A 26051-nucleotide genomic window follows, 5' to 3' on the forward strand; every position below is an offset into this window, starting at 1 on the left:
GTACACACAATATAAACCAACACAGGTACATGCAATATAAGTACATACAGTATAAGCCAACATGGGTATATACAGTATAAGGCAGCATAGGTACATGCAATATAAGTACATACAGAATAAGCCAACATAGGAACATACAATATAAACCACAACTTAAGGTAACTCTCTGGAAGATTACTTATTGAGCCCTATACCCTTGCAGCAGATGGAACCTATAGAACTACTGCAGTCACGTGAGGAGGGTGTAAGATGCTCCCTCTAGAAGTCCAAGAAAACGGAAAAAAAGGCACTACCAAAGCTGGTAGTGAGAAGGAAGATGGATGAGAACATCTTGTCCCTGTGAGACATTCCTGTCTCAACGAATAAAAATGTAAAGATGCTGGAATAAGGGATATCTGGAAAGGAATGTGAGTAGAACACGGCCTATATGGCACAGAAGAGTGCCGATAAAGCATCGAGATGTAACAAAGGCCTGTGACGTGGAAGACAATGGACACAGACTACGTAACACAGACACCATAACATAGACACAGATGACATAACACAGAGACAAGTTGCTACTGCTTGGCACTTTCCCCTTAGGGACCCGAGAGTCCTAGCGCAAGACAAGCCAGAGGCCGATGAGGCCAAGGGAAAGGAAGCCCTATGATGACAGCACGTGATGATGAAATGTAACTCATTAAAGGAAGTTAGGGCCAAAGCAGTTAAGAGAATGCCCAAGAGGCTCAGCAAGCCTAGAGAAGGAAGCGGACTGCCGGGTGACCGCGGCTATAGCTCCGGACCTGAAGGCGAGCTCCTCGGGGGAAAGAGCCGTGACAATGCCGAGTTGAGGAAGGCTGACGACGCAAAGTTCATGACACTGTGGAGATGGGTTGGAACTGCCCTGCCCAGCAACGGCTCTGGTGAGGCTGAGGAGAAACCCTCTCCCTTGACTTCCAGGGAGCCCGTCCCACTACAGACCTCTCCGCTAAGCTGACATCACATTGCCTCCTGTGACAGGAAAGGCTTCTCCCCTTCTCCCAACCACTGGCCCCCACACTTAGCTTTTGGAAGACGAGCGGACAAAGCCATCATCGGTCAGACAGGGACGTTGAGATGCTCTCAATGTGTGTGTTTCAGTGCTGCCGCTTCCAAGCTGTGGCTACAAGCCTCCCCAGGGTACCTAAGGCAAAACAGAAAAGGTGACTATTGCCCTCAAAAACAGTAATCCCCGGGACCCCTCCGCACCCCTGCCCCAGCTCACCTCAAGTCTTGATTTGACTCCGGAGGCTGCCCAGAAGGTACCTGCAAAAAGAAAATGGACACGCCCAGCATGCCGCTGCATAGCGCTTGCCCATGAGTCAGCCTGCCTAAACCCCAAGTCACCTGCCCTCCTCTGTTCCTTGGCATGCCTAGGACAGCAACAGCACCAGCAAAGAAACAAAGCAGAAAACCATGCTGAGATACTGTGAAAACACAACCTCCCAACCCTGACAAGTATGCCACACCAATACCTTAAGCTTGCACCCACCTGGCATGGGCACACTGGGCTAGGATAGATGGCAAGCAGAAAATCTAAAATAAAAATAAGGATAATACATACTTAGAGCAGCACCAAAAACTGAGACCTCAGAAATAACAACAGCTTCGGTACCCTACTCAATGCTCACCTTGCCCATTCAGCCCTGACTAAAATAAAGACAAAGAGTAGAGCTGAAACAGCCACCATTTTGCTTCTTCTGCAGAGACAAACAGTGACTGACCTGCACGGGGGAATCCCCTCACCCAGGATGGGTGGCTCTGCCCTGGATTTTATCCTTCTGCAACTAAAAGAAAGTCAGGATGAAAGTCAAAGGGCTGCAGGATACCTTATGGGCTCCAGATATCCTGTGTCCATCTACAAATCCCATCTAGAGCCCACCTGCACCCCACATTACAAATTCCAAGTCCCCGGGACATCTCCTATTGCAGCAGGCTATGCGGCAGGGCACAGCAGCCCCGGCACAAATGTGTGCTGACACCCGTGACACAGGGCAGACAGGATGTGACAAACAAAGGGCACAAGACACAGACAGAAACCTCTTGGCAAGGAAAACAGCTACCAGGACTGAGAGAATGCAAAAGAAGATGACCATGGTGAGACCGATGGTGAGCTGATGAGGCTCAGAGAACCCTGGTGGAAGAAGATGCTAACTGAAGGATCTTTTCCAAGAACTGCAAAGATTGATGCCTAGGAATCCTACGGTCAGAATCCTCTCCCTAAACTCACATTCTTAAAAGTCCTAGTCCACCATAATGGATCCAGGTGGGTCATAGCTGTCCATACAGCTCAGAACAAGACCTGACAAGACAGCTGACTGGATGCTTCCAAAGAGAGATGGAAGCCTGATACCTGTCTGAGCTCCCGAGTCAAAAGTTCTATGGCCTGGGTACCAGGCCAAGGAATGCAGAGATCACAGATGCTAACAAGGATGCCAAGGTTTCTGACAGACCCCTCAAAGGGCTAAGGAAAAAGACATGAGATACACAAACAACAAAAAATACACAAAAGCCAAGTGACATGAGACACACCGGGACTGCTCTGCCCTGCTGCACACCTCAATACTGTGACCGGAAGTGAGACTTGGCTTTAATGGGGCCTAAGGGGCCACTTGATGAAAAACATCCCCCTCCAAACTGGACTCAAAAACCCCTCCCAGTAATTCCCAAACCAGCACCATGCCTTCATCCCCTCTTTGGGTCAGAGCCCTCTACTTTTCTCTCAGACATCTGAGGATGCCAGTCTGTCTCAGGTGCAAACAAAGGCCACCTCATCAGCTGGGAAGGTCCTGCTCTTACTGGGCTGTTGTCTCTCAGACAGCTGTATTAAAGAGAACTAAACATCAGTGCCTGATCTTGGCACCGCATCGGCCAAAACCCCACCAGTCTGCTACTCACCGCGCTCCTAAGAAGGCCCGGCACATCTTAACCCTGACCCTCTGCCATGGATGCAATGCATCTGGACCTGAAAGAAAGTTAGAACCTATGTCAAACCCCACCAGGGTAACTCACAAGCTGCAAACACCTTATGTCAATCTAGGAATAGCATCTACAGCCCAAGTACAGCCCACATTACAAATTTCAACTCCCCAGGCTTCTCCTATTGCAGCAGGGCAGAACAGCTCCGCCACCAATGTGTGCAGACACCCGTGACACAGAACGTGACAAACAGGGGGACATGAAACACGACACACCATGCTTGGGGTGAGGGCCTCGAGGGAGAAGGCAAAAGGGACCCCAAAGACACACCAGGGAACACGGCACACCGGACAACACGACACACACCGGAGCTGTTCTGCACTGCCCGCCTGAAAGCTGCCATCAAAAGTAGAGCCGTTCCCTTTAGCTGTCCTAAGAGGCCCTTGGAGAAGATTGCTTTTCCCACTGCCAAATAGTAAATCTGGCCCAAGAACTCCCAGCCTGCTACTCTCCCATCTCCAGGCCGTGGCCCCCGACTTATCTTTTGCACGATCAGTGATGGGAATCCACGTTGCACCTGAAATGAGTCTGCCTCGGAGGGCCCCGTGATGGCCTGTCAGCCTCTCGGTCAGCTACAATGAAGAAAACCAAAACCAAAGTGTGAGTCCGGAGTTATGTGGGATAAATCCCACCAAGGCAGTTACTTGCCATCTCCTGAGTGTGCCTGGCTCCCTCAGGCTCCAGCTTCATCCTGATTCCAAGGCTGTGGCCTTTATTAGGAGTGGCACCTGGGTTAGAGACAGGCAAAGTTAAATGGCATTTCTGTGAGTGCAGTGGATGACCTTGTATACTGTAAGACATGGGAATGCCCCTGCTAGGCTTCTGAACAGCCTTGGGTGGGGGGTCCCCAAACAAATAAACACCCTTTCTCACCCTGCTGTCTGCAAATTCCCCCACCCAAGAACTCCTAACTGGATACCTGCTCTCCCTCCCTCTCCCAGTCACAATCCTCAACTCACCTGAAGCCTCCATCTCAAACATCATCCTTCACACTGGGCAGATCCCTCTTGAGACATGATTAATCTGCTGAAAAATTGTTGTGCTTGAGAGCTGAGCAATAACAACCACTTCTCTCCACTGCTCACCTTGGCTGCTGGTATCCAGATTTATTTCCTAAAAAGAAAGACAAAGAACAGAGCTGTTACACAGCCACCATACACACTTCTGCTGCAGAGACAAATGGGGCCTCACCTGCCCGGGGCAATCCCCTCACCAAGGATGGGGCCCTCAGGCACAGATTTAATCCATCTGAATCTGAAAAAAGTTAGGGCAAGAGTCACACTGTTGCAGGATAAGCTAAGAGCTCCAGATATCCTGGGTCCATCTACAAATCCCATCTAGAGTCCAACTACATCTCACATTACAAATTCCAAATCCCCGGGGCTTCTCCTATTGCACCAGGCTATGGCAGCAGGGCAGAGCAGCTCCAGCACAAATGTGTGCAGACACACGTGACACAGGACAGGAAAGGACGTGACAGATAACGGGAACACAACAGGAACAGAAATCTCTGGGCAAGGAAAATGGCTGCAAGGACTGAGAGAATGCAAAAGGAGATGACCAAGGTGAGACCAATGGTGAGCTGATGAGGCTCAGAGAACCCGGGAGGAAGAAGATGCTAACTGAATGATTGATTCCAAGAAATGCAAAGATTGATGCCTAGGAATCCTACTGTCAGAATGCTCTGCCTGCCCTCACATTCTTTCAAGTCCTAATCAGCCACAATGGATCCAGGTGGGTCATAGCTGTCCATACAGCTCAGAACAAGACCTGACAAGACATCTGACTGGATGCTTCCAAAGAGAGAAGAGAGTCTGATGCCTGTCTGAGCTCCCGAGTCAAAAGTTCTATGGCCTGGGTGCCAGGCCAAGGAATGCAGAGGACACGGATGCTAAGAATGATGCCAGGGTTTCTGACAGGCCCCCGTAAGGTAAAGGACATGGGATACACAAACAACACATAATGCACAACAGACAAGTGACACGAGACACACCGGGACTGCTCTGCCCTGCGCACCTCAGCACTGTGATCAAAAGTGAGACTTTGCTTTTATGGGGCCTAAGGGGCCACTTCATGAACACCCCCCACCTCCAAACTGGACTCAAAAACCCCTCCCAGTAATTCCCAAACCAGCACCATCCCCTCTGTGGGTCACAGCCCTCTACTTATCTCTCAGACATCTGGGGATGCCAGTCTGTGTCAGGTGCAAACAAAGGCCACCTCCTCAGCTGGGAAGGTCCTGCTGGCACCATACTGGTGTCTCTCAGACAGCTGTAATAAAGAGAACCAAACATCAGTGCCTGATCTTGGCACCACATAGGCCAAAACCCCAACTCTCTGCTACTCACCGCGCTCCTAAGAAGGCCCGGCACCTCCTAACCCTGACCCTCTGCCACACATGGAATGCATCTGCACCTGAAAGAAAGTTACAACATATGTCAAACACTACCAGGGTAACTCACAAGCTGCAAACACCTTATGTCAATCTAGGAATAGCATCTAGAGCCCATGTACACCCCACCTTACAAATTTCAACTCCCCAGGCCTGTCCCATTGCAGCAGGCCATGCAGCAGGGCAAAACAGCTCTGGCACCAATGTGTGCAGACACCCGTGACACAGAACGTGACAAACAGGGGGACACGAAACACGACACATCATGCTTGTGGTGAGGGCCTCGAGGGGAGAAGGCAAAAGGGACCCCAAAGACACACCAGGGAACACGGCACACCGGACAACACGACACAGACCAGAGCTGTTCTGCACTGCCCGCCTGAAAGCTGCCATCAAAAGTAGAGCCTCTCCCTTTAGCCGTCCTAAGAGGCCCTTGGAGAAAATTGCTTTTCCCTCTGCTAATCTTTAAATCTGGCCCAAGAACTCCCAACCTGCTACTCTCCCATCATCCCATCTCCAGGCCGTGGCCCCCGACTTATCTTTTGGATGATCGGTGATGTGGATCCACGTTGCACCTGAAATGAGTCTGCCTCGGAGGGCCCCGTGATGGCCTGTCAGCCTCTCGGTCAGCTACAATGAAGAAAACCAAAACCAAAGTGTGAGTCCAGAGTTATGTGGGACAAATCCCACCAAGGCGGCTACTTGCCCTCTCCTGAGTGTGCCGGGCTCCTTCAGCCTCCAGCTTCATCCTGATTCCGTGGCTGTGGCCTTTGTTGGGAGTGGCACCTGGGTAAGAGAAAGGCAAAGTTAAATGGCATTCCTGTGAGTGCAGTGGATGACCTTGTGTGCTGTAAGACATGGGAATGCCTCTGCTAGGCTCCTGAGAAGCCTTGTGTAGGGGGCCCTCAAATAAACAAATAAACACCCTTTCTCACCCTGCTGTCTGCAAACCTCCCCCTGCCCACAATTACTCCTAACTGGATACCTGCTCACCCTCCCTCTCCTAGTCACAATCCTCAACTCACCTGAAACCTCAATCTCAAACATCATCCTTGACACTGGGCAGATCCCTGTTGTGACAGGATCAATCTGCTGAAAAATTGTTGTTCTTGAGAGCTGAGCAATAACAACCACTTCTCTCCACTGCTCACCTTGGCTGCTGGCATCCAGATTTACGTCCTAAAAGGAAAGACAAAGACCAGAGCTGTAACACAGTCACCATACACACTTCTGCTGCAGAGACAAATGGGGCCTCACCTGCTCGGGGCAATCCCCTCACCAAGGATGGGGCCCTCTGGCACAGATTTAATCCATCTGAATTGGAAAAAAAAGTTAGGACAAGAGTCACACTGTTGCAGGATAACTGATGAGCTCCAGATATGATGTGTCCATCTACAAATCCCATCTAGAGTCCAACTACGCCCCACATTACAAATCCCAAGTCCCCGGACCCTCTCCTATTGCACCAGACTATGCGACAGGGCAGAGCAGCTCCGGCACAAATGTGTGCAGACACCTGTGACACAGGACAGACAGGACGTGACAGACGATGGGGACACAACAGGAACAGAAACCTCTTGTCAAGGAAAATGGATGCAAGGACTGAGAGAATGCAAAAGGAGATGACCAAGCTGAGACCGATGGTGAGCTGATGAGGCTCAGAGAACCCTGGAGGAAGAAGATGCTAACTGAATGACTGATTCCAAGAAATGCAAAGATGGATGCCTAGGAATCCTACTGTCAGAATGCTCTGCCTGCCCTCACATTCTTTCAAGTCCTAACCCACCATAATGAATCCAGGTGGGTCATAGCTGTCCATACAGCTCAGAACAAGACCTGACAAGACATCTGACTGGATGCTTCCAAAGAGAGAAGAGAGTCTGATGCCTGTCTGAGCTCCCGAGTCAAAAGTTCTATGGCCTGGGTGCCAGGCCAAGGAATGCAGAGGACACGGATGCTAAGAATGATGCCAGGGTTTCTGACAGGCCCCCGTAAGGTAAAAGACATGGGATACACAAACAACACACAATGCACAACAGACAAGTGACACGAGACACACTGGGACTGCTCTGCCCTGCGCACCTCAGCACTGTGATCAAATGTGAGACTTTGCTTTTATGGGGCCTAAGGGGCCACTTCATGAACACCCCCCACCTCCAAACTGGACTCAAAAACCCCTCCCAGTAATTCCCAAACCAGCACCATGCCTTCATCCCCTCTGTGGGTCACAGCCCTCTACTTATCTCTCAGACATCTGGGGATGCCAGTCTGTGTCAGGTGCAAACAAAGGCCACCTCCTCAGCTGGGAAGGTCCTGCTGGCACCATGCTGGTGTCTCTCAGACAGCTGTAATAAAGAGAACCAAACATCAGTGCCTGATCTTGTCACCACATAGGCCAAAATCCCACCACTCTGCTACTCACTGCGCTCCTAAGAAGGCCCGGCACCTCCTAACCCTGACCCTCTGCCACACATGGAATGCATCTGCACCTGAAAGAAAGTTACAACATATGTCAAACACTACCAGGGTAACTCACAAGCTGCAAACACCTTATGTCAATCTAGGAATAGCATCTAGAGCCCATGTACACCCCACCTTACAAATTTCAACTCCCCAGGCCTGTCCCATTGCAGCAGGCCATGCAGCAGGGCAGAACAGCTCTGGCACCAATGTGTGCAGACACCCGTGACACAGAACGTGACAAACAGGGGGACACGAAACACGACACATCATGCTTGTGGTGAGGGCCTCGAGGGGAGAAGGCAAAAGGGACCCCAAAGACACACCAGGGAACACAGCACACCGGACAACACGACACAGACCAGAGCTGTTCTGCACTGCCCGCCTGAAAGCTGCCATCAAAAGTAGAGCCTCTCCCTTTAGCCGTCCTAAGAGGCCCTTGGAGAAGATTGCTTTTCCCTCCCTTTTAAATCTGTCCCAAGAACTCCCAGTCTGCTCCTCTCCCATCATCCCATCTCCAGGCCATGGCCCCCAACTTATCTTTTTGGATGATCAGCGATGGGAATCCACGTTGCACCTGAAATGAGTCTGCCTCGGAGGGCCCCGTGATGGCCTGTCAGCTACAATGAAGAAAACCAAAACCAAAGCGTGAGTCCAGAGTTATGTGGGCCAAATCCCACCAAGGCAGCTACTTGCCCTCTCCCGAGTGTCCCTGGCTCCTGCAGGCTCCAGCTTCATCCTGATTCCAAGGCTGTGGCCTTCATTAGGAGTGGCACCTGGGTTAGAGAAAGGCAAAGTTAAATGGCATTCCTGTGAGTGCAGTGGATGACCTTGTGTGCTGTAAGACATGTGAAAACCTCTGCTAGGCTTCTGAGAAGCCTTGTGAGGCCGGAGTCCTCAAATAAACAAATAAACACCCTCTCTCACCCTGCTGCCTGCAAACCTCCCCCTGCCCACAATAACTCCTAACTGGATACCTGCTCACCCTCCCTCTCCCAGTCACAATCCTCAACTCACCTGGATCCTCAATCTCAAACATCATCCTTGACACTGGGCAGATGCCTCTTGTGATATGATGAATCTGCTGAAAAAATTTTTGTGCTTGACACAGCTTGGAATTTCAGGGAGTTGCACTCCTCAAATACTAAAAAAAAAAAACAAAAAAACCCAAAAAACCCCAAAACACCAAAACCAACCCCACAAACAAAAAAAAAAAAACAAACCAAAACCAACCCCAAAACCAAAAATCCCCAAAACCACCAAAAACCCCAGAAAAACAAAAAAACCAAACCTCCAAAAACCAAAAAAACCCAAAAAACCAACGAAAACCAACCAAAAACCCCAAAAAACCCCTAAAAGACAACAAAAGTACACCAAAAATCCAACCAAAAAAAACAACAACCAAAGAAAACCACCAGAGCAAAACCAAAAATTACCAAAGCACCTTACCACCCCTAAACACAAAATCCAAAATCACAAACCTAAATATTCCCAGTGTTCCATGCCATTTTCCTCACAGAATCTTCCAAGCCTCTGTGCTTTAGATGCCCAGAAACACCTGCTGAAAAGAAGCTGAGATGAGCTGAAAGAGCCTCTTCACTGAAATGAGAGGAGAGCTCTTACCCCAGCACATCCCAGAGAGGGAATGAAGCCCCTCGGCCACGACTGGGGTTAATATACCCCTGATGGTGCCCGCCCCTCGTTCCCACGGCACCCAGGAAAAGGCAGGGGGTGAATCCCACCGGGTATAAAAGCCCTCAGAGCAGCTGCAGCTGTTTGGCCTCTCTGACTCAGATTCAAGGGGAGTAAGTGGCTTTTTATAGAAGAAAACTCTTCAGAAAAATAGCAGTGCTTTCTTTTTTGCAACAACTACCAGGAGCAGAAGAACAGAAAACTGGTAAGACATAAAACTTTGTGTTTAGGTAGCATAGCTAGATAAATTTGGTGATTGGGTAATTTGCTGTTAACTCACATAATTATTCTGTGTTTAACAAATGCCATCTAATAAATTCACACCCAAAACTCCAGCAGCCCAGCTGGCCCTACCAAAGCTCTATGTTTATCCATACAGTAAACAAAACCAAAATCCCAGTAACACCTATCAGAAGTCTATTAAAGAAACCTGTTGAAATTAATCCTACCTCAAATACAAACCAACCCATCCAGAAAGTCAGCTTCACTCAAAAAACAATTTACACAGAGTTAATAACACCAAGAAATAAAATAACACACCATATACCACCAATGAATATAACAATGAAGGAAAAAAACACCACTTTTTTCTCTTTTTTAAAATTTAAACTAACGTATTTTATTAGCTAGAACAAAAGATTTTGCCGGGCCTGTAACAACAACTTCTTCTCTCTCTTGAAATATCCCTTCTCACTCCCAAATTCCTTACAACTTCTGAGTTTAAATCCAAGCAAAAAGCAAAATTCGTGCACTTGTGCGTTCGATGCTCCTGTCAGATTCTCTGTTTCCCTCCACATCTTCTTACACTTTCAGTCTTCACGCTGTCCTGCCGTGATGGCTTTGACGGAAGAATTGGTAAACGTTAGGAGAGGATTTCCCTGCCTCCCTCCCCAGAGCTGGTTTCCTTAGTGCATTTCACTCAATCCCAAGCCGGCAATGATGCACGCTCGCCTCAAGCGTGCAGGGCTCACAGCTGCTCGGCTGAATTCGGCTGTAATCGGCCGAATTCGGCAATTGTCGGCTGCATTCGGCTGGACTCGCCTCTTCGGCGCGCCTCGGCTCGTTTCGGCCGAACTCGGAGCCGCTCTCTGTGTTCGGCTGAGCTCGGCTCGCTTCGGCCGAACTCGGAGCCGCTCTCTGTGTTCGGCTGAGCTCGGCTCGGCTCGTCTCCCCGAGGGCGGGCAAGCGGCGCCGCCTCACGTTAAACTCGCCCGGCTCGGGGCTCTCCTGCTGCCGCGTCCCGGCCGTCGCACGGACACGACCGGGAGCGCGGGGTGGGACAGGAATTCATTAGGCTGTGACCGCACTCGCGCTAATTAATGCTCATGAAAGCAGGAGACTCGGTTCGGCGGAGCTCGGCTTGTTTCGGTCGGCTGCACTCGGCCCAGCTCAGTTTAACCCACCTCGGTTCGGCTATTCGGCAGAGCTCGGCTCGGTTCGGCCGAGCCCGGCTGGATTCCGCCCACAGATTTCCTGCTGGCAGCCCCTGGGAATTCTACATGACACAAACTGCAGCCTCCAAAAGGCTTGCGGGTTTGTAAAGAAATGTCATTTTAACTCATCTCTTGGAACAGAGCTGAGGGCTCCTTTAGGATAACAATATTTACACGTACAAGCGATTCCGTCATATGCATCTCGATTTTATTTAACCCCGCCAAAATTCCATCCATATCACATGCAATGTGCAGTTCTGGTTTTTCCCCGTACACTATTTGTACAAAGGACCTGGGCACAGCACACAGCTGTAATTCAGTTTAATAAACCCTGGTTTACAATTCCAAGCCTCTCACTGTGGCACTGCTGTGTTTGCAGGTCTAGACTGGCTGCTCAACCACCCTCACAGCCACACTGAAGAACAAGATTTCCCAGACAGTTCCCAATAAAACTCACGGATACTCACTGAGCTGAAAATCCTTTGGGGCTCAGTTCCATCTCTCACCTGTTCCAGGCAGAGGGAAGATGGGTTTGTGTTGCACATGGCAGCAGCAGCAATGCATTAGGGTTGGTTTTTTTGTTTGTTTTTCAGTTTACAAAAAGAATAATAAAAATAAACCAGGTCTGATATAAATGCCTTTAAAAGCCATTCAGGCTTTTTAAACCCAAGAAGACCATCCTGATTCCCAAGTCCAGTCTTCCATTCACACTTCCCACCCTGGCACTGCTCACCTGGCTCTGCTCCCCAAAGCCAGCCCAGCCTGGCACTGCTCACCTGGCTCTGCTCCCCAAAGCCAGCCCAGAGCCCAGCCTGGCACTGCTCACCTGGCTCTGCTCCCCAGAGCCAGCCCAGAGCCCACCCTGGCACTGCTCCCCTGGCTCTGCTCCTGACAGCGAGCCCAGAGCCCAGCCTGGCACTGCTCCCCTGGCTCTGCTCCCCAGAGCCAGCCCAGAGCCCACCCTGGCACTGTTCACCTGGCTCTGCTCCCCAAAGGGAGCCCAGCCTGGCACTGCTCACCTGGCTCTGCTCCTGACAGCCAGCCCAGAGCCCAGCCTGGCACTGCTCCCCTGGCTCTGCTCCTGACAGCGAGCCCAGAGCCCAGCCTGGCACTGCTCCCCTGGCTCTGCTCCCCAGAGCCAGCCCAGAGCCCACCCTGGCACTGTTCACCTGGCTCTGCTCCCCAAAGGGAGCCCAGCCTGGCACTGCTCACCTGGCTCTGCTCCTGACAGCCAGCCCAGAGCCCAGCCTGGCACTGCTCCCCTGGCTCTGCTCCTGACAGCGAGCCCAGAGCCCAGCCTGGCACTGCTCACCTGGCTCTGCTCCCCAGAGCCAGCCCAGTGCCCAGCCTGGCGCTGCTCATCTGGCTCTGCTCCCCAAAGGGAGCCCAGCATGGGACTGCTCACCTGGCTCTGCTCCCTAAAGCCCAGCCTGGCACTGCTCATCTGGCTCTGCTCCCCAGAGCCCAGCCTGGCACTGCTCACCTGGCTCTGCTCCCCAAAGGGAGCCCAGCCTGGCACTGCTCACCTGGCTCTGCTCCCCAGAGCCAGCCCAGAGCCCAGCCTGGCACTGCTCACCTGGCTCTGCTCCCCAGAGCCAGCCCAGAGCCCAGCCTGGCACTGCTCACCTGGCTCTACTCCCGACAGCGAGCCCCATCCAGGTGGCAGCGGAAGGAGGCCAGCACAAAATACGCTGCCGCTCTCGTGCTGGGGTCGTAGCTGCTCAGGGCAGCCACGGTGAGACCCAGGGCATTGACTTCCACAAACTTGTGACAGGCCACCACGCACTCTGAGGGGATGGAGAGAAGCAGAGAGCAGCCTGTGTTAGCACTGTCAGTCCAGGGTGTCACAGCACTCGAACCCCTCACACCCCTGGCCGTGAGCACCCATTCCTGGCTCTACCCCACAAACTGTGATCTCGGGCCACGGAGGCTCCTCCAGCTCACAGAGGGCTCCAGCAATTCCCTCTGAACAGGAATTATCTACCTGAGCTGAAATGCACGGGGCTGCTCTCATTTATTGAGACAGGGATGATCCTGCCCACCAGGCCATGCAAAGTTGTGGTAAATTCTGTACGCACATCTTTGTGTCTCACTGTGTCAGGGAAGCTGAGTACAAAGAACAACCAGAGGGAAAATTCATCTCTCCAGAGCATTACAGGGTGCCTGAAAGAGCAGCACTAAAAAGCTCCTGGAGCAGAAAGGATGGCCCATAAAGCACAGCAGGTGTCCCTGTGCAGGCCAAGCGACTCTGGTGGTCAGGCCTGCCCTGAGCCCTTCCAGGTAAAGCAAAATCCAGCAATGAGCAGAGATCAGCCCCAGAGCAAGCAGGAAGCACATCCTTCAATGCAGCATTCAGCCTTCACAGCATTTTGCCATCAGGATCTGGGGTTTCTCCTCTAAGGGCTCCTGCTCTGTGTGCTTTGGATGTGTTTGCTGCCATCTGCACTCACTAACGGCTGGAAATTACTGGGTGTGAACGTCCCACCTCACCTCCAGGAATGGAGCTCCACGGCACCTCAGGGGTGTTTTACAGCCACAGCCTGGAATTGATAATCGGCACCGACCCCACACGGGACAGTGCCATCCCTTCCTTCCCTCCTTTTTTCTTTGCTTGCCTTTCTGGCCTTTCTCTCCTGTTTTTCTGGCCTTTCTTTCTTGCCTTTCTGGCTGGTCTTTCTTCATTTTTTGGGCCTGCCTGCCTTCTTTGGCCATTTTTGGCATTTTCTTTTTGCCTTTTTTGGGCTTTCTTTTTCCCTTTTTTGCCCTTTTTTTTGGGCTTTCTTTTTGCCCTTTTTTTGGCCTTTCTTTTTGCCCTTTCTTCTTGCCTTTATTCCCTTTTTTCTTACCCTTTTTTCTGGCCTTTTTTGCCCTTTTTCCTTTCTTTTTTTTTTTTTCTCTTTTTTCTTGCCTCTTTTCTTGCCTTTTTCCCCTTTTCTTGGCCTATTTTTGGCTTTGCTTCTTGTCTTTTTTTGGCGTTTCTTCTTGCCCTTTTCCTTGCGGTTTTTTTGCCTTTTTTCCCCTTTTTTCTTGTCTTAATTGCCTTTCTCCTTGCTTTTTTTCCTGCCTCTTTTCTTGCATTTCTTGCCTCTTTCTTGCCTTTCTTCTTGCCTTTTTTATTCCTGTTCTTGCCTGTTTTTATGCCTTTCTTCTTACCTTTTTTCTGGCTTTTTTCCCCCTCTCTTCCTGCCTTTTTTATTCCTTTTTTTCCCTTTTTTTCTTGCCTTTCTCGCCTTTTCCTATGCCGTTGCCATAGGAGAATTTCTCTCATGCATTCACACTCCTGGACCCAGTCTGTAAATAATCTTCTAAAACAAACAGAGAAGGATCTTTATTCACTATCTCCATGTGTGCAAGGTGGGAGAAGTTCGTTAACTGCCAGCATGGCAGAGGATTCCATCAGAGCAATCCTGTGTACCAAGGCCTTCCATCAGAGCAATCCTGGAGACCAAGGCCTTCCATCAGAGCAATCCTGGAGACCAAGGCCTTCCATCAGAGCAGAAGGCACTAAGCACACAAAACCTGCAGTGGGAAGGGTCCTGGCAGTGTCTTCTCTCCTCCATTGGACCTGTGCTTAACCATTCCCCAGTAATTAGGTATGCTCATGACTCTTAAAGCATTTCAAGTTCCTTGAGGGATGAAGGTGTGTGGAGTCACTGTATTTGTTACCTTTGGGGTTATGTAATATTTTTATGGAAGGGTTTGAATCTTACCTTTTCCTCCCTGCACTGTGTCCTTAGAACAAGGCTGCGGACACTCCTTTTCTCCAAATACAAAAATAATTTAGGAGACAGAGCAGTGTTTGTCAGAAAGAACGAGGGTAGGGACTGATAGTGCCAGCGTGGTGGCTTGTACCACTCTAGGACACTTTTGGGAATCATCGCTCCTGTCATGTACTGGAGCCAAGTTCAGCAGGAGTTCCACTCTCTCCTGTGCTTTCCAAGAGTTCCCTGTGAGTGAAGGCTCATGATGGCATCCAGCTCAGGAGGCATCGACTGACTCCTTCCACCAAAGCACAGACACAAAACGGAGCTGCCTTCACTGCAAACCCCTGCTCAAACTGTGCAGCAGGATTTCACTGCAAACCCCTGATCAAACCTGGACTGTGCAGCAGGATTTCTGCTCCACCTTGGGATCACATGCACCAACCCTCTGCAAAACCACTGATCCAGCTCTTACCCACTGTGTTACCGCAAGAGAGAATCCAAGGGCTGGGTGTGCTCAGGATAAGGAGAGCTGCAAGGTTTGCACTTCCCAAAACCGTCACTGACAGCAGATGCTTTATGGCATTTCCATAAGAATATAAATATATACTGAGAGGCCAGATTTTCACTTATTTAGGAAACAAGGAAGTTGAAACATGGTGGAATCTCTCCACACAACAGATGCTTCAGGAGCTGACAGTACAGATTTCTCCAAGTGCCACATTCAGAGCAAATGAATTTTGGTCTTGGAAGCCAATTTTGAGACAATCCTCCCAGACACAAGGTACTGGCTGAGGACACAGTGAAACAGAAAAGGAGACACTGGGCATTGTGTGACATCAGGAAGCAAATTTCTGTTTATTTGCCTTTCTTCAAGAACTCCAAGTCACCATTAGGCAAAGGAGTACATACAAGGATGTACAAGAAAAAGATTAAAAGAGACTTCTTCATTATTGTATTCTGTGGCATGAAAGCCAAAAGCCTTTTGTATTTGTTTGTTTGTTTTTAAAGGAGCTGTTTCTCCTCTGGCTGAGGTGTTTCACTTCAGAGAACAACCTACCATCTGCAGGAAACCTCTTTAGAAAATCAGAAGTGAGCACAACTATTGCTGAGCTGTTTTCCTAAACAATCACTGCCAGCTGCACTAACAGCATTTTACCAGACACTTGTGAGTTTGTGATCCCCTAGGTTTATAAAGAAACAGGAAATCCATCTGCAGGGTGCCAGGCGTGGGGAAAGGCAGTTGGAGTTGCTTCCCCCTCAGCAGATTCCCACCTGCTATAACCAAACTGTGTGTGTTCAGTACAGCCATGGTGCCCTGGCCAATCTGCCTAGGCACAGACAGCTTGCCCACAGTCCAACACACTGTCTCAGTAACTGTCATATATCATTAAACCCCACAGTTTGTGGGGCTGTATTGCCCACAGTCCAATACACCCTCTCAGTAACTTTCATGTATCATTAGACCCCACAGTTTGTGGGGCTGTATTGACCACAGTCCAACACGCTGTCTTGGTAACTGTCAATATATCATTGAACTCTAGAGTTTGTCTCCTAACATCCTTCACACAATGCTCTGCCTGTTCACATCCACATTGTACGCCGACGAACTGGAACAGCCTCGGCCAAAATCAATGAAGATGCCTTCAGAGTCAGAGTCGATGGACTCCAAGATCTGATCCACCATGTTCTCAGGGCTGGAGGAGGGAGCTGGCAGTAAGGCAGCGTCTGTGTCCAGCTCCAGAGAGCTGTGCGGGTCGCCGGTGGAGCGGAAGAGTCCCTTCTGGGGCTCGGCCGTGCCCAGCTTGCTGGAGCCCTGCCCCGGCGCGGCGCCGGGCCTCTCCTGCTCTGCGGGCAGCGAGCCCTTCACGGAGCCCCTGGAGCCGCTGTCCGTGACGGGGGCGAGGCCGGGGTAGCCCTGGAGCTGCAGGCAGGAGCTCATCTCCGACACCGAGTGCCTGCGGATGCCCGCCCCGTTGGCGGCCGCGCTCTCGCTGTCGTACTCGGCCACGGGCGTCAGCAGGGGGTTGTTGTAGCTCTTGGAGCGCACCACGGGGTTCTTGGCCAGGATCTCCCCCGACCTGGAGTGCCTGAAGAACCGCTTCTCTGTGAACAGAGAACCACAGTCACACCTGCACAGCCTCCTGGGATGGTACTCCTAACTATCAGCCTTCAAAGGAAATGCAAAGTCCTGATTATTCATAAGCTTTTCTGCAATGAAACTTCTCTAGAAGAAGACATTTTGCTGATTCTGGACATTCAGATTGCCTAGATTTCTTTAGCATACTGTAGACCCCAAATCTATCTTTACAAATGATAACTGTGATTCCCTTATATTCACATACCTTCAGTGGCTGAACTAAAACAGTAAATACAGTGAGAGGTGATAGTTGTAAGTACCTCCTTTAGACAGGAACAGAAAGTGAAAGTCTGTTCTTTTTCAGGTTATAAACATTTTTAGTAGCTGAAATTTAACTTTTCCATTCATCCTGGGAAAATAAAGTCTCTTCAAATTTGGAGCATGAGGATTAAGACAGGCAGTTTTTCTACTGATTCTGGAAAACCCTTCAAAGTTCAGAGACCACATGGGGGAGACCACCAAGAGTGACTGAGAATGTTAACTAGAGGGCAGTGCCCACAGAAACCTCTTTTTTGGGGGCGCAAATCTGCCTTAAATCCAGCAGCGATTGCTTGAATGCTGTTAACCAAGTGGGAGTTTCAAAGAAATAGGCAGCAGATGGCAGCAAGTGAGCACTGAGCTCCCTCTCTGGCAGTAGTCTAGTGTGGAACATCCTGGCAGTGTGAATGAAATGAGCATCATGAGCAAAGCGACCACCACTCTAACTCTGAGCAGTCTCAGTGCTCAGATTCACTCCTGCTATCAGAAGAAAAGGTGGTGTGAATAACAGGTACTGGAATTAGGTCTCACTTTTGGAGCTTTCTTCCTGCTGCTCTCACTTTGCCATCCCATGAAGGAGGCACAACTGGAGCAGGGGATCAAATTACCCTCTGGAAGTCACACAGCTACTGCAAATAACCTGTCTGCTTTAAATCAGGATGCTGGTACACGTTCCCTCAAACATATTCCAATCCCTTCAAATCATGCTATTGTGCAGTTATGTGCTCACCTAGACACAAATTCCAATCACATGCTGTACTACTAAAAAAGCCAGTTTCTGTATTTAAGACTGCATTTTGCAGCCGTGTCTGCCTCAGCAGTGAAATCATCTGATCCAAGTTCCTTTCTGGACTTTTTCATTGTTAGGAGTTTGAGCTGGTAATGAGAAAAGGTTCCTGGGGCTATGAACTCTGCTAACAACATGCTACCAAAATAGTTGAAGAGAATTAGTTCAAAAGCAGCAGCCACTTGCACACTAAGCTCCCTTGGATCCAGTTCAGTGACTGCAGTCAGACCCACTTCAGGAGTATACAGGAAATTTCAGGAGTATACAGGCTCAGTGATTACAGTGAGCCCCATTTCAGGAGTACTGCTACATCTACAACCCAGACCACAGCAAGAGGAAGTGCCCAGCCCACCAAAACCTCCCTATCTTATGCAGTCATGTACTCAGACAATTATTTGCTAACAATTCCTTTCACTGATGCTTTGTTCTCTTTGGGTGCATTTTTGCTATCCTGACATACAAAAGCTTGTATTTAGAAAATGTCAGTTTGAGGCTCCATTTAAATGCTTGTAGTCTTTTAATGGCAAGCAATGAACACAAAGCAGTAATCCTGAACCATTTTCAGGACATAACCAGCCTCTATTTAGTCACTTAAAACTCATTTGTGTCTTGAACACCTGCTGCAACACAACCATTTTGCCATCCAGCTCCAAGAGAAAATCAACTGCTTTACTGACCATTTCTGACAGGCAAACAGGATGAATTGACTGCAGAGAGAACATGCAATTGAACTGATCTTCCCTTCTGTCTGCTCTATTTAATCAGACCATGCCAGTATTTACAATAGAATACTCAGGTACTACCCCATTTCCTTTGTCATTTACACTGGTAGTATCTCCCTTGTATTTTGACCAAATTGCATTGGTATGTAGGATATTGCACCTTCATCCTGGCTAAATGTTGCCATCACAGAAATCACCAAAGGCACCAGAGCTCCAAGAATCAGAAATTAAGCTGGAGGGAACTCAAGCTGCCACCAGGCCAGCCATGTTTCCCCCTTGCTCCTTATGGATGCTGATGTTTCTGACAGGTAAAAAGCTTCTCAGCAGGGAAGAGTCAATAATCTCCAGGGGCAATGCATGGGAAATAAAGAGATTTTTCCTTCCATGTAATAGGAATTCTCACTGCTGTGTAAGACCCACTCTGTATTGCTCACCTCCACTGGGATGGAGAACAGCTTGTAACCTTCTACTCTGCAGAAAGCTTTTACATGCTTGAAGGCTTACGTGTTGGTCTTTTCTAAGACAAATTCCGGCTCTCTTCCCTAATTTTAACAGCCTTCTACAATCTTTGTGTACTCATGAACACTCATGAAAATGAACTACTGAGTACTTTAAAAGTGGCCTCTTGCTTCTTCCTCTCCCTGTCCATAAAGCATCCTGTGTTGAAGCCCTCTTGTTAAAAGGTAGAGTGGAAATGCTAAACACTCTTGAATAATTTTACTGAATGTTTCCATCTTTTGCCACTGCAAGTTTCACTGTGACTCTGCACCTGGAATGGTGTTAAAAAAGAAGGCTGATGTACTCATGCAAGCACTGGCAGCACCTCTGGTGCAGGCCCTGGCCCTACATGGAGCAAGGTTCTGGGAAGGTTTTGGGAAGCTCTGTGTGCTGTGCCAAGTGAGTGTGCGCTGTCCTTACCCAGGATACAGGCAGAGTGCGTGAAGGGTCCCTCGCTGGAGTACAGCCCGTACGTGCCCAGGTAAGGAGAAACAACCTTCTGAAGCAGGGATTCCAGCTTCAAATAATCTTCAGACACACCTTTGGACTCATGGACCCCCTGAAAAAGAGCGAACACCCAGCATGAGCACTGCCTCTTCAATCACGAGCTCTCCTGGCTCACCAGGGCAGGCAGAGCCGAACGAGCATTTTCACTGAGGAAAGCAAAGGTGCCCTGCAATGTGAGCCTGATGTGCTGCTATAGCTGATTCCTCCTCTGTAAAACCAAGAGATGTGGATCAGACCAGAGCTACCTCCAGGACATGTAAATCCAGCAAAGTACATCCTACCTAGTGCACAGCACTCAGGGAGGGACAGAGCCATGATCTGTAAGAAGGAATTAAATCCCTGGACTTTTTGCTGTTGCAATCTTACAGTGACTTCCTGAATGATGGCATCTGGTACCACAGGGTGTCACTGCCATCTCAGCAATACCAACAGCATTAAGAGAAAGGTGAAACGGAAACCCTCAGAAATACTTCCAGGATATTTTCAACAACCAATATTTACAGTAAAGAAGTTTGTTCTCTTTCCTCATCCATGCCCTGGCACCCATCATGTTCCAGGCAAAAGTCACATTGTAATCAGCATGGTAAGAATCATCCACAGCCAGAATGTTTAGCCTTTAGCTGTTAACTCTGCACTTCCACCCACAAGCACACTTGTTAGGCTGCAGAGGGGACAGAAAAACCTTGCAAAACTGTATTGTCCCTTCATCTCACAGCTGCAGAGTGTGTGCTCCATGTGCTCAGAGCAGAGCCAGAGAGGTGCAGAGATGACAGGAAAACTTTGCAGAATTGCATTCTCCCGTCATCTCACAGCTGCAGAGTGTGTGCTCCATGTGCTCAGAGCAGAGCCAGAGAGGTGCAGAGATGACAGGAAAACTTTGCAGAATTGCATTCTCCCGTCATCTCACAGCTGCAGAGTGTGTGCTCCATGTGCTCAGAGCAGAGCCCCCTACACTCCTGAGTAGGACACCTCTTGCAATATGGAGCAAATTCACATTTCCCATGTGCTCAACACATCATGTCGCAGAATTAAGATCCTAAATGCCATACTCAGCGAGTACTCTGCCAGAATTTAGGAGATTTTATGATGTGTTCCTGAGCTACTGTACAAAGAAACCGATTGGGATGAAAGGCTCCGGAGAGCAATATAAAGAGCAGATGAGTAAAGGTGCAACACTTCCTTCAGCGTGTGAAAGGATCCTGACATTCAGCATGTGTTCACAGCTCAGTGTGACTCACCAGCCAGAGTCCAGAGTGACTCTCAGATGTGTTTCTGAATGGCTGACTCTACACCCTGCTCGCTGCCCTGCCTCATCACTTGATAAAGGTTTACGAATGAAAAATGAATAATGGCTAACAGACAATTCACATTTGGACAGAATTTCAATTCCAGTACAGCAGTTTTTAAATAACAAATAACGATCTTTGGTGATGTGCTATGTCCTGAAAAACTTTGGGACAGCCACAAATACAAATGTGAAGAGAAAGACATATCCAGTGGATCCAAAAGCTTGCAAACATCAAAGGAACAGTAGAACGAGCCCACAGTTATTCCACCAGGCAAAATTAACACTGGAATAATTCAGAAGACTTAATGAAGATGCATGTATTATTTCCAAGTCATTCCTGGCTTATTGAGATCTGTTCAGGGTTTCTAAATCTGCTGGGATTTAGCCAAGCCTTCAGAAAGGCACCATGCCTGCTACCTTACCACATATTCACAAACCCATCATGAGCACATCAAGCAAAGGCCAGGGCTGGGGACATCCCGCAGCAGGCTCCCACACCAAATACCTCTGGAACTAAACATGACATATATGAAGGGCAGAAGCCAGTGCTCATGCCAGGCTTTGCTGTAGAGCTTTATTTACTTTTCTACCATTTTAGTATTTTTTGTACTTGTGAAAGACAAGTAGCTGAATATCAGCTGTGGGTAAAGAACCCTGCTGCATTGCACACTGCGAGGAGTTCTTTTAAAAATGGATGGTCTAGAACGAAATTAAGTGAACTGAGACAACCTTACACATGAGAAGTGTTCCTTGGTAAGCAAAACCAAGAACAACAAAAGAAGCTGACCGACTAAAGAGGGCTAGAAAAGACAAAGAAAGAGGAAGGAAAATTGAAAAGTCTAGTGGGGAGAGAGAGACCGAGAGGGAAAGCGGCATTAAGGCCAGCAGGATGAGGAATGGCTGCGAGGTGCAGGCTGTGCCTGCCCCACAGGCACAGCCCCACAGGCACAGCCGGCCCCACAGGCACTGCACCACATGCACTGCTGGCCCCAGAGGCATGGCCAGCCCCACGGGTACCGCCGGCCCCACAGGCACAGCCCCACAGGCGCGGCCGGCCCCACGGGCAGTGTCCCACAGGCACGGCCGGCCCCACGGGCACTGCACCACATGCACTGCCGGCCCCACAGGCACAGCCCCACAGGCAGTGTCCCACAGGCACTGCCTGCCCCACAGGCACAGCCCCACGGGCACTGCCGGCCCCACGGGCAGTGTCCCACAGGCACGGCCGGCCCCACGGGCATTGCACCACATGCACTGCCGGCCCCACAGGCACTGCTCCACAGGCACGGCCGGCCCCACAGGCTCTGCCCCACAGGCACGGCCGGCCCCACGGGCGCGGCCGACCCCACGGGCACAGCCCCACAGGCACTGCCGGCCCCACAGGCTCTGTCCCACAGGCAGTGTCCCACAGGCACTGCCGGCCCCACGGGCACAGCCCCACAGGCAGTGTCCCACAGGCACTGCCGGCCCCACAGGCTCTGTCTGCCCCACAGGCACGGCTGCCCCCACGGGCACAGCCCCACATGCAGTGTCCCACAGGCACTGCCGCCCCCACGGGCACAGCCCCACAGGCAGTGTCCCACAGGCACTGCCGCCCCCACGGGCACAGCCCCACAGGCAGTGTCCCACAGGCACTGCCGGCCCCACAGGCACTGCTCCACAGGCACGGCCGGCCCCACAGACACGGCTGCCCCCACGGGCACAGCCCCACAGGCAGTGTCCCACAGGCACTGCCGCCCCCACGGGCACAGCCCCACAGGCAGTGTCCCACAGGCACTGCCGGCCCCACAGGCACTGCTCCACAGGCACGGCCGGCCCCACAGGCACGGCTGCCCCCACGGGCACAGCCCCACAGGCAGTGTCCCACAGGCACTGCCGGCCCCACAGGCACGGCCGCCCCCACGGGCACGACCGCCCTCACGGGCGTGGGCGGCCCCACGGGCGAGGCCCCACAGGCACGGGCGGTCCCACAGGCAGGGCTCCCCGGCTGCGGGCGGGATACTTTTAAAAACATATACTGAAAACTCATAAAATATGTGGTGTTCACTGGAGCCAGTGCTGACTCTGCACCGTGCCTTGACACAAACATGCTCTGTTACCTGTGACATGCTTCCTGCAGTGACCATTGTTCACAGGTTTTCTGCAGGGGGCTGATGGAGCAACCCCTTAAAGTTTTTACCGGCTGTGGAGCTCCTGTCAGAGCAGGAGCAGTACCAGGGTGCAGATCCCGTCCTGACCCACAAACCAGCAGTTTTCCTGCTTCCTTCCTGATGTGATTCTCAATGACAAGCATCCTCTAGGCCTTTGTCTTACCAAATACAAGCACATCCCAAAGTGTAGCAAGGACAATTTCAGCCTTCCCAGTCTAAACTTTCCATATGATATAAAGACAATGTCACTTATTTATGAATCAGCCCACGTGGCCTAGAGAAGTGTCTGCAGGCTCAGAGCAAGCTTTGGGAGCCTGCAAGAAGCTCGTTTTGATTTACATGCCAGGCCCAAGAGCGCATTTGAACTCCTGTCTCCCTACCAGAGGTTTCTAACCCATCTCCTGTGCCACACGTGCAATGGCCTGCTTGTGTAACACCAAATTTACTAGAAAAGCACTTCTAGTAGAGGCTTAGGAATGGAGGAAAGTATAGCTATAAATGTTTCATATATCTGCATGTAAGGACAGATAAATGAATGGCTGAGTATGTACAGACATCTGTACACCCACCTACATCGGTCTCTATACAAAGTCCTTTTTAGACCCTTCCCCAAATTTCTAAGTGATTGGTGCTTATAAAGGCAAACAAAATGAGCCTTAGAGTTAAGTCAGCTTGGATGGTTATTTGTGTCACAACTGTTTCTGAAAAAATGAGGACAGGAATTAAAAGTCATTAAAAAAATAGTAATAATAATAATAATGATCATGAAATATTGTGCTGTTATTTTGGCAGCTTATGCTTCTTCTTGTACTTACTGCTCAATGCCTTACTATCTCAGTATTTTCCTATGAAGCAATAAAGCCAAAGTCGTAAGGCTGAATGCTTAGCTTACAAGAAGCTCTATCACAATTTGGAGAAAAAATAAAACTTGAAGCATTACCAGTAAAACAGAAATTCTACCTGTATCTTTAGTGCAGTATTTGCTCTGCAGACTGGCAAGAACTTACTTTAAAAGATAACTGTGGCCTTTCATAAACCTAGTCTCATTTTAGCAGAAGAGTTTTATGCTTCTCTATGACTGTGGGATGGATCTATTAAATTCCTTTCAAAGGCCTTGCCTGACCTATTTGTTTTGCAGTTGAGGGCCAAAATAGCTCAATATCAAATATCTGCAAGCACTTTAGTACTTTGGAAGAGTGGAAGTGCTGGATCACATCCTCATGCTGATCACACTGTTCCAAAACCCAACAAGGGTCACCTCAGTGTGCTTGCATTTGGAAAGGATCATAATGTAATATCATGACAAGAGTGTCTCCTGCTCTGAAGGCGTGGGGATCATGGGGATTGCAGTCCTGAATATGGAAGGCACCTATCAGGAACAGAAACAGGTATTACTGCATGAGATACAGTACCCAAGTCCTAAACTTCATTAGCCTTAATTAAATGGTTTTGAAACCAAAGTTTTCCTGTAGTAGTTCAAATGCATTAAAAGGGGCCTATGCATGACTGGTTTTTATATGTAAACATGCAAGCACTCCCAGAAGGGCCACATCCTTAAAGCCTACAGGTTATTTATATATTTACTTTATGACCACATTGCCCCATGTTTTTATATGTTGTAAACATGCAAGCACTCTAGAAGGGCCCCATCCCTAAAGCCTACAGTTATTTCTCTGTTTCCTTTATGAGGACACTGCCCCATCTCCTGGACCAGCCGCACGCACGGGCCCCACTGCAACGCTTGAGTGTGGCACTGGAATAAAACTCTTCTTGTATTTAGGAACAAAACCCTGTAAGGCCACATCCACAACCATTCCAGCAAGCAGGGATGCACCCAACAGCCCAGATTTCCATCTCTTAATTGTATAAACTAACTACAAACTCCTCCTGAGCTTTTGAGGGCACAAGGGCTTCTTGCGAAAGCACAAAGGGAAGAATAAATGAGCAAACAGGAATGTTCAGAATAATAGAATCTGGGGGATTTGTACCTGAGCACATAAGGCCACAGCCTCCTTTTTCAGCATGTACAATCACAGAATCAGAGAATGGTTTGGGTTGGAAGGGACGTCAAAGCTTATCCCATCCCATGCCATTCCCTGCAGGGACACCTTCCACTGTCCCAGGCTGTTCCAAACCCCATCCAGCCCGGCCTTGGACAATTCCGTGGGTGGGACAGCCACAGCTTCCCTGGGCAACCCGTGCTAAGGCCTCACCACTGCAACAGGGAAGAATTTCTTCTGGATATAGGATTTCTTTAAAAGTCCTAAAGCAGAGGTGACCTCAGGCAGGCATTTAAGGATGTAAAGGGTCCCTCTCAAAGATAATCTTAAAACATATTCAATGTTCATTACTTTAACCTTTTACATGCTGTTTTTAAATGTACATAAATTCTGACAAAAAAATACCCCTAAGCCCTTATTAACATTGTATGTAGGCACAGGCTACCTCACTTGTAAAGCTTCCAGAAACATAAACTATTTTGATAACAAGCCCCCATCATTGCTGAGCTCCTCTCTGCATTCACCTTCACCAGAGGCTGCTTCAGTTGTGGCTCAACAGCTGCATACACACTGCCTCAGGTAACTCCTCACTCATCTGTACATGAATATCATCATCAACAACTACTGAACACCCAAACAGCTTTTAACTGACCAGCAGTAACTCAGGGTTTCGCTCAGTACTGATAAACGGTCACAGGTTCTGTGTTTTCCAGTTCTGGTTATCAGTACCCACCACCTGTAGCACCTAGAAATAGCAGCATTGCCCAACTGCTTTTCACATTCCTCTTTAGCACAGGCTATTAGCAGACCATTCACCTAATAAATTATACATTGGAAAGTATCTCTACTGTCTAAAGGTACCCTAAAACCGGATGCAATGGAGGAGCCACTTCATGCCCACCTGAGGCTTGTGCATGTGCTGAATCAATGACTGGCCATTGATTAAAGGCTGGAGCACTCACCTGGAGCTTTAACACTTCAGCTGATCAGCATGTGTACATGAGTAATATTGCTGCAAAGGATTGT

At 49.5% G+C, this 26051-nt stretch overlaps 2 protein-coding genes across 7 annotated transcripts in view; both read right to left on the reverse strand.

Annotated features, from left to right (window-relative positions):
• The window catches only part of ST8SIA1 (ST8 alpha-N-acetyl-neuraminide alpha-2,8-sialyltransferase 1), a 317230-nt gene that overhangs the window by 111503 nt on the left and 179676 nt on the right, over window positions 1-26051 (reverse strand). The gene's annotated exons all lie outside the window — the stretch shown is intronic.
• PRR5 (proline rich 5) overlaps window positions 16006-26051 on the reverse strand; it is a 58136-nt gene continuing 48090 nt past the window's right edge. For all 6 annotated transcript variants that reach the window (XM_054282165.1, XM_054282163.1, XM_054282166.1 and 3 more), the window contains 2 exons: window positions 19501-19639; window positions 16006-16781 (listed from right to left, as the gene is read on the reverse strand). In XM_054282165.1, coding sequence (XP_054138140.1) covers window positions 16240-16781; window positions 19501-19639 — 681 coding nt within the window. In that variant the 3' untranslated portion in view covers window positions 16006-16239. The remainder of the gene's footprint in view (window positions 16782-19500; window positions 19640-26051) is intronic.

This window comes from Melozone crissalis, unplaced genomic scaffold (genome assembly GCF_028551555.1).
Source record: "Melozone crissalis strain CALT ecotype California unplaced genomic scaffold, PUWL_Pcris_2 ptg000033l_1, whole genome shotgun sequence".
In the NCBI taxonomy this organism is placed as follows: domain Eukaryota; kingdom Metazoa; phylum Chordata; class Aves; order Passeriformes; family Passerellidae; genus Melozone; species Melozone crissalis.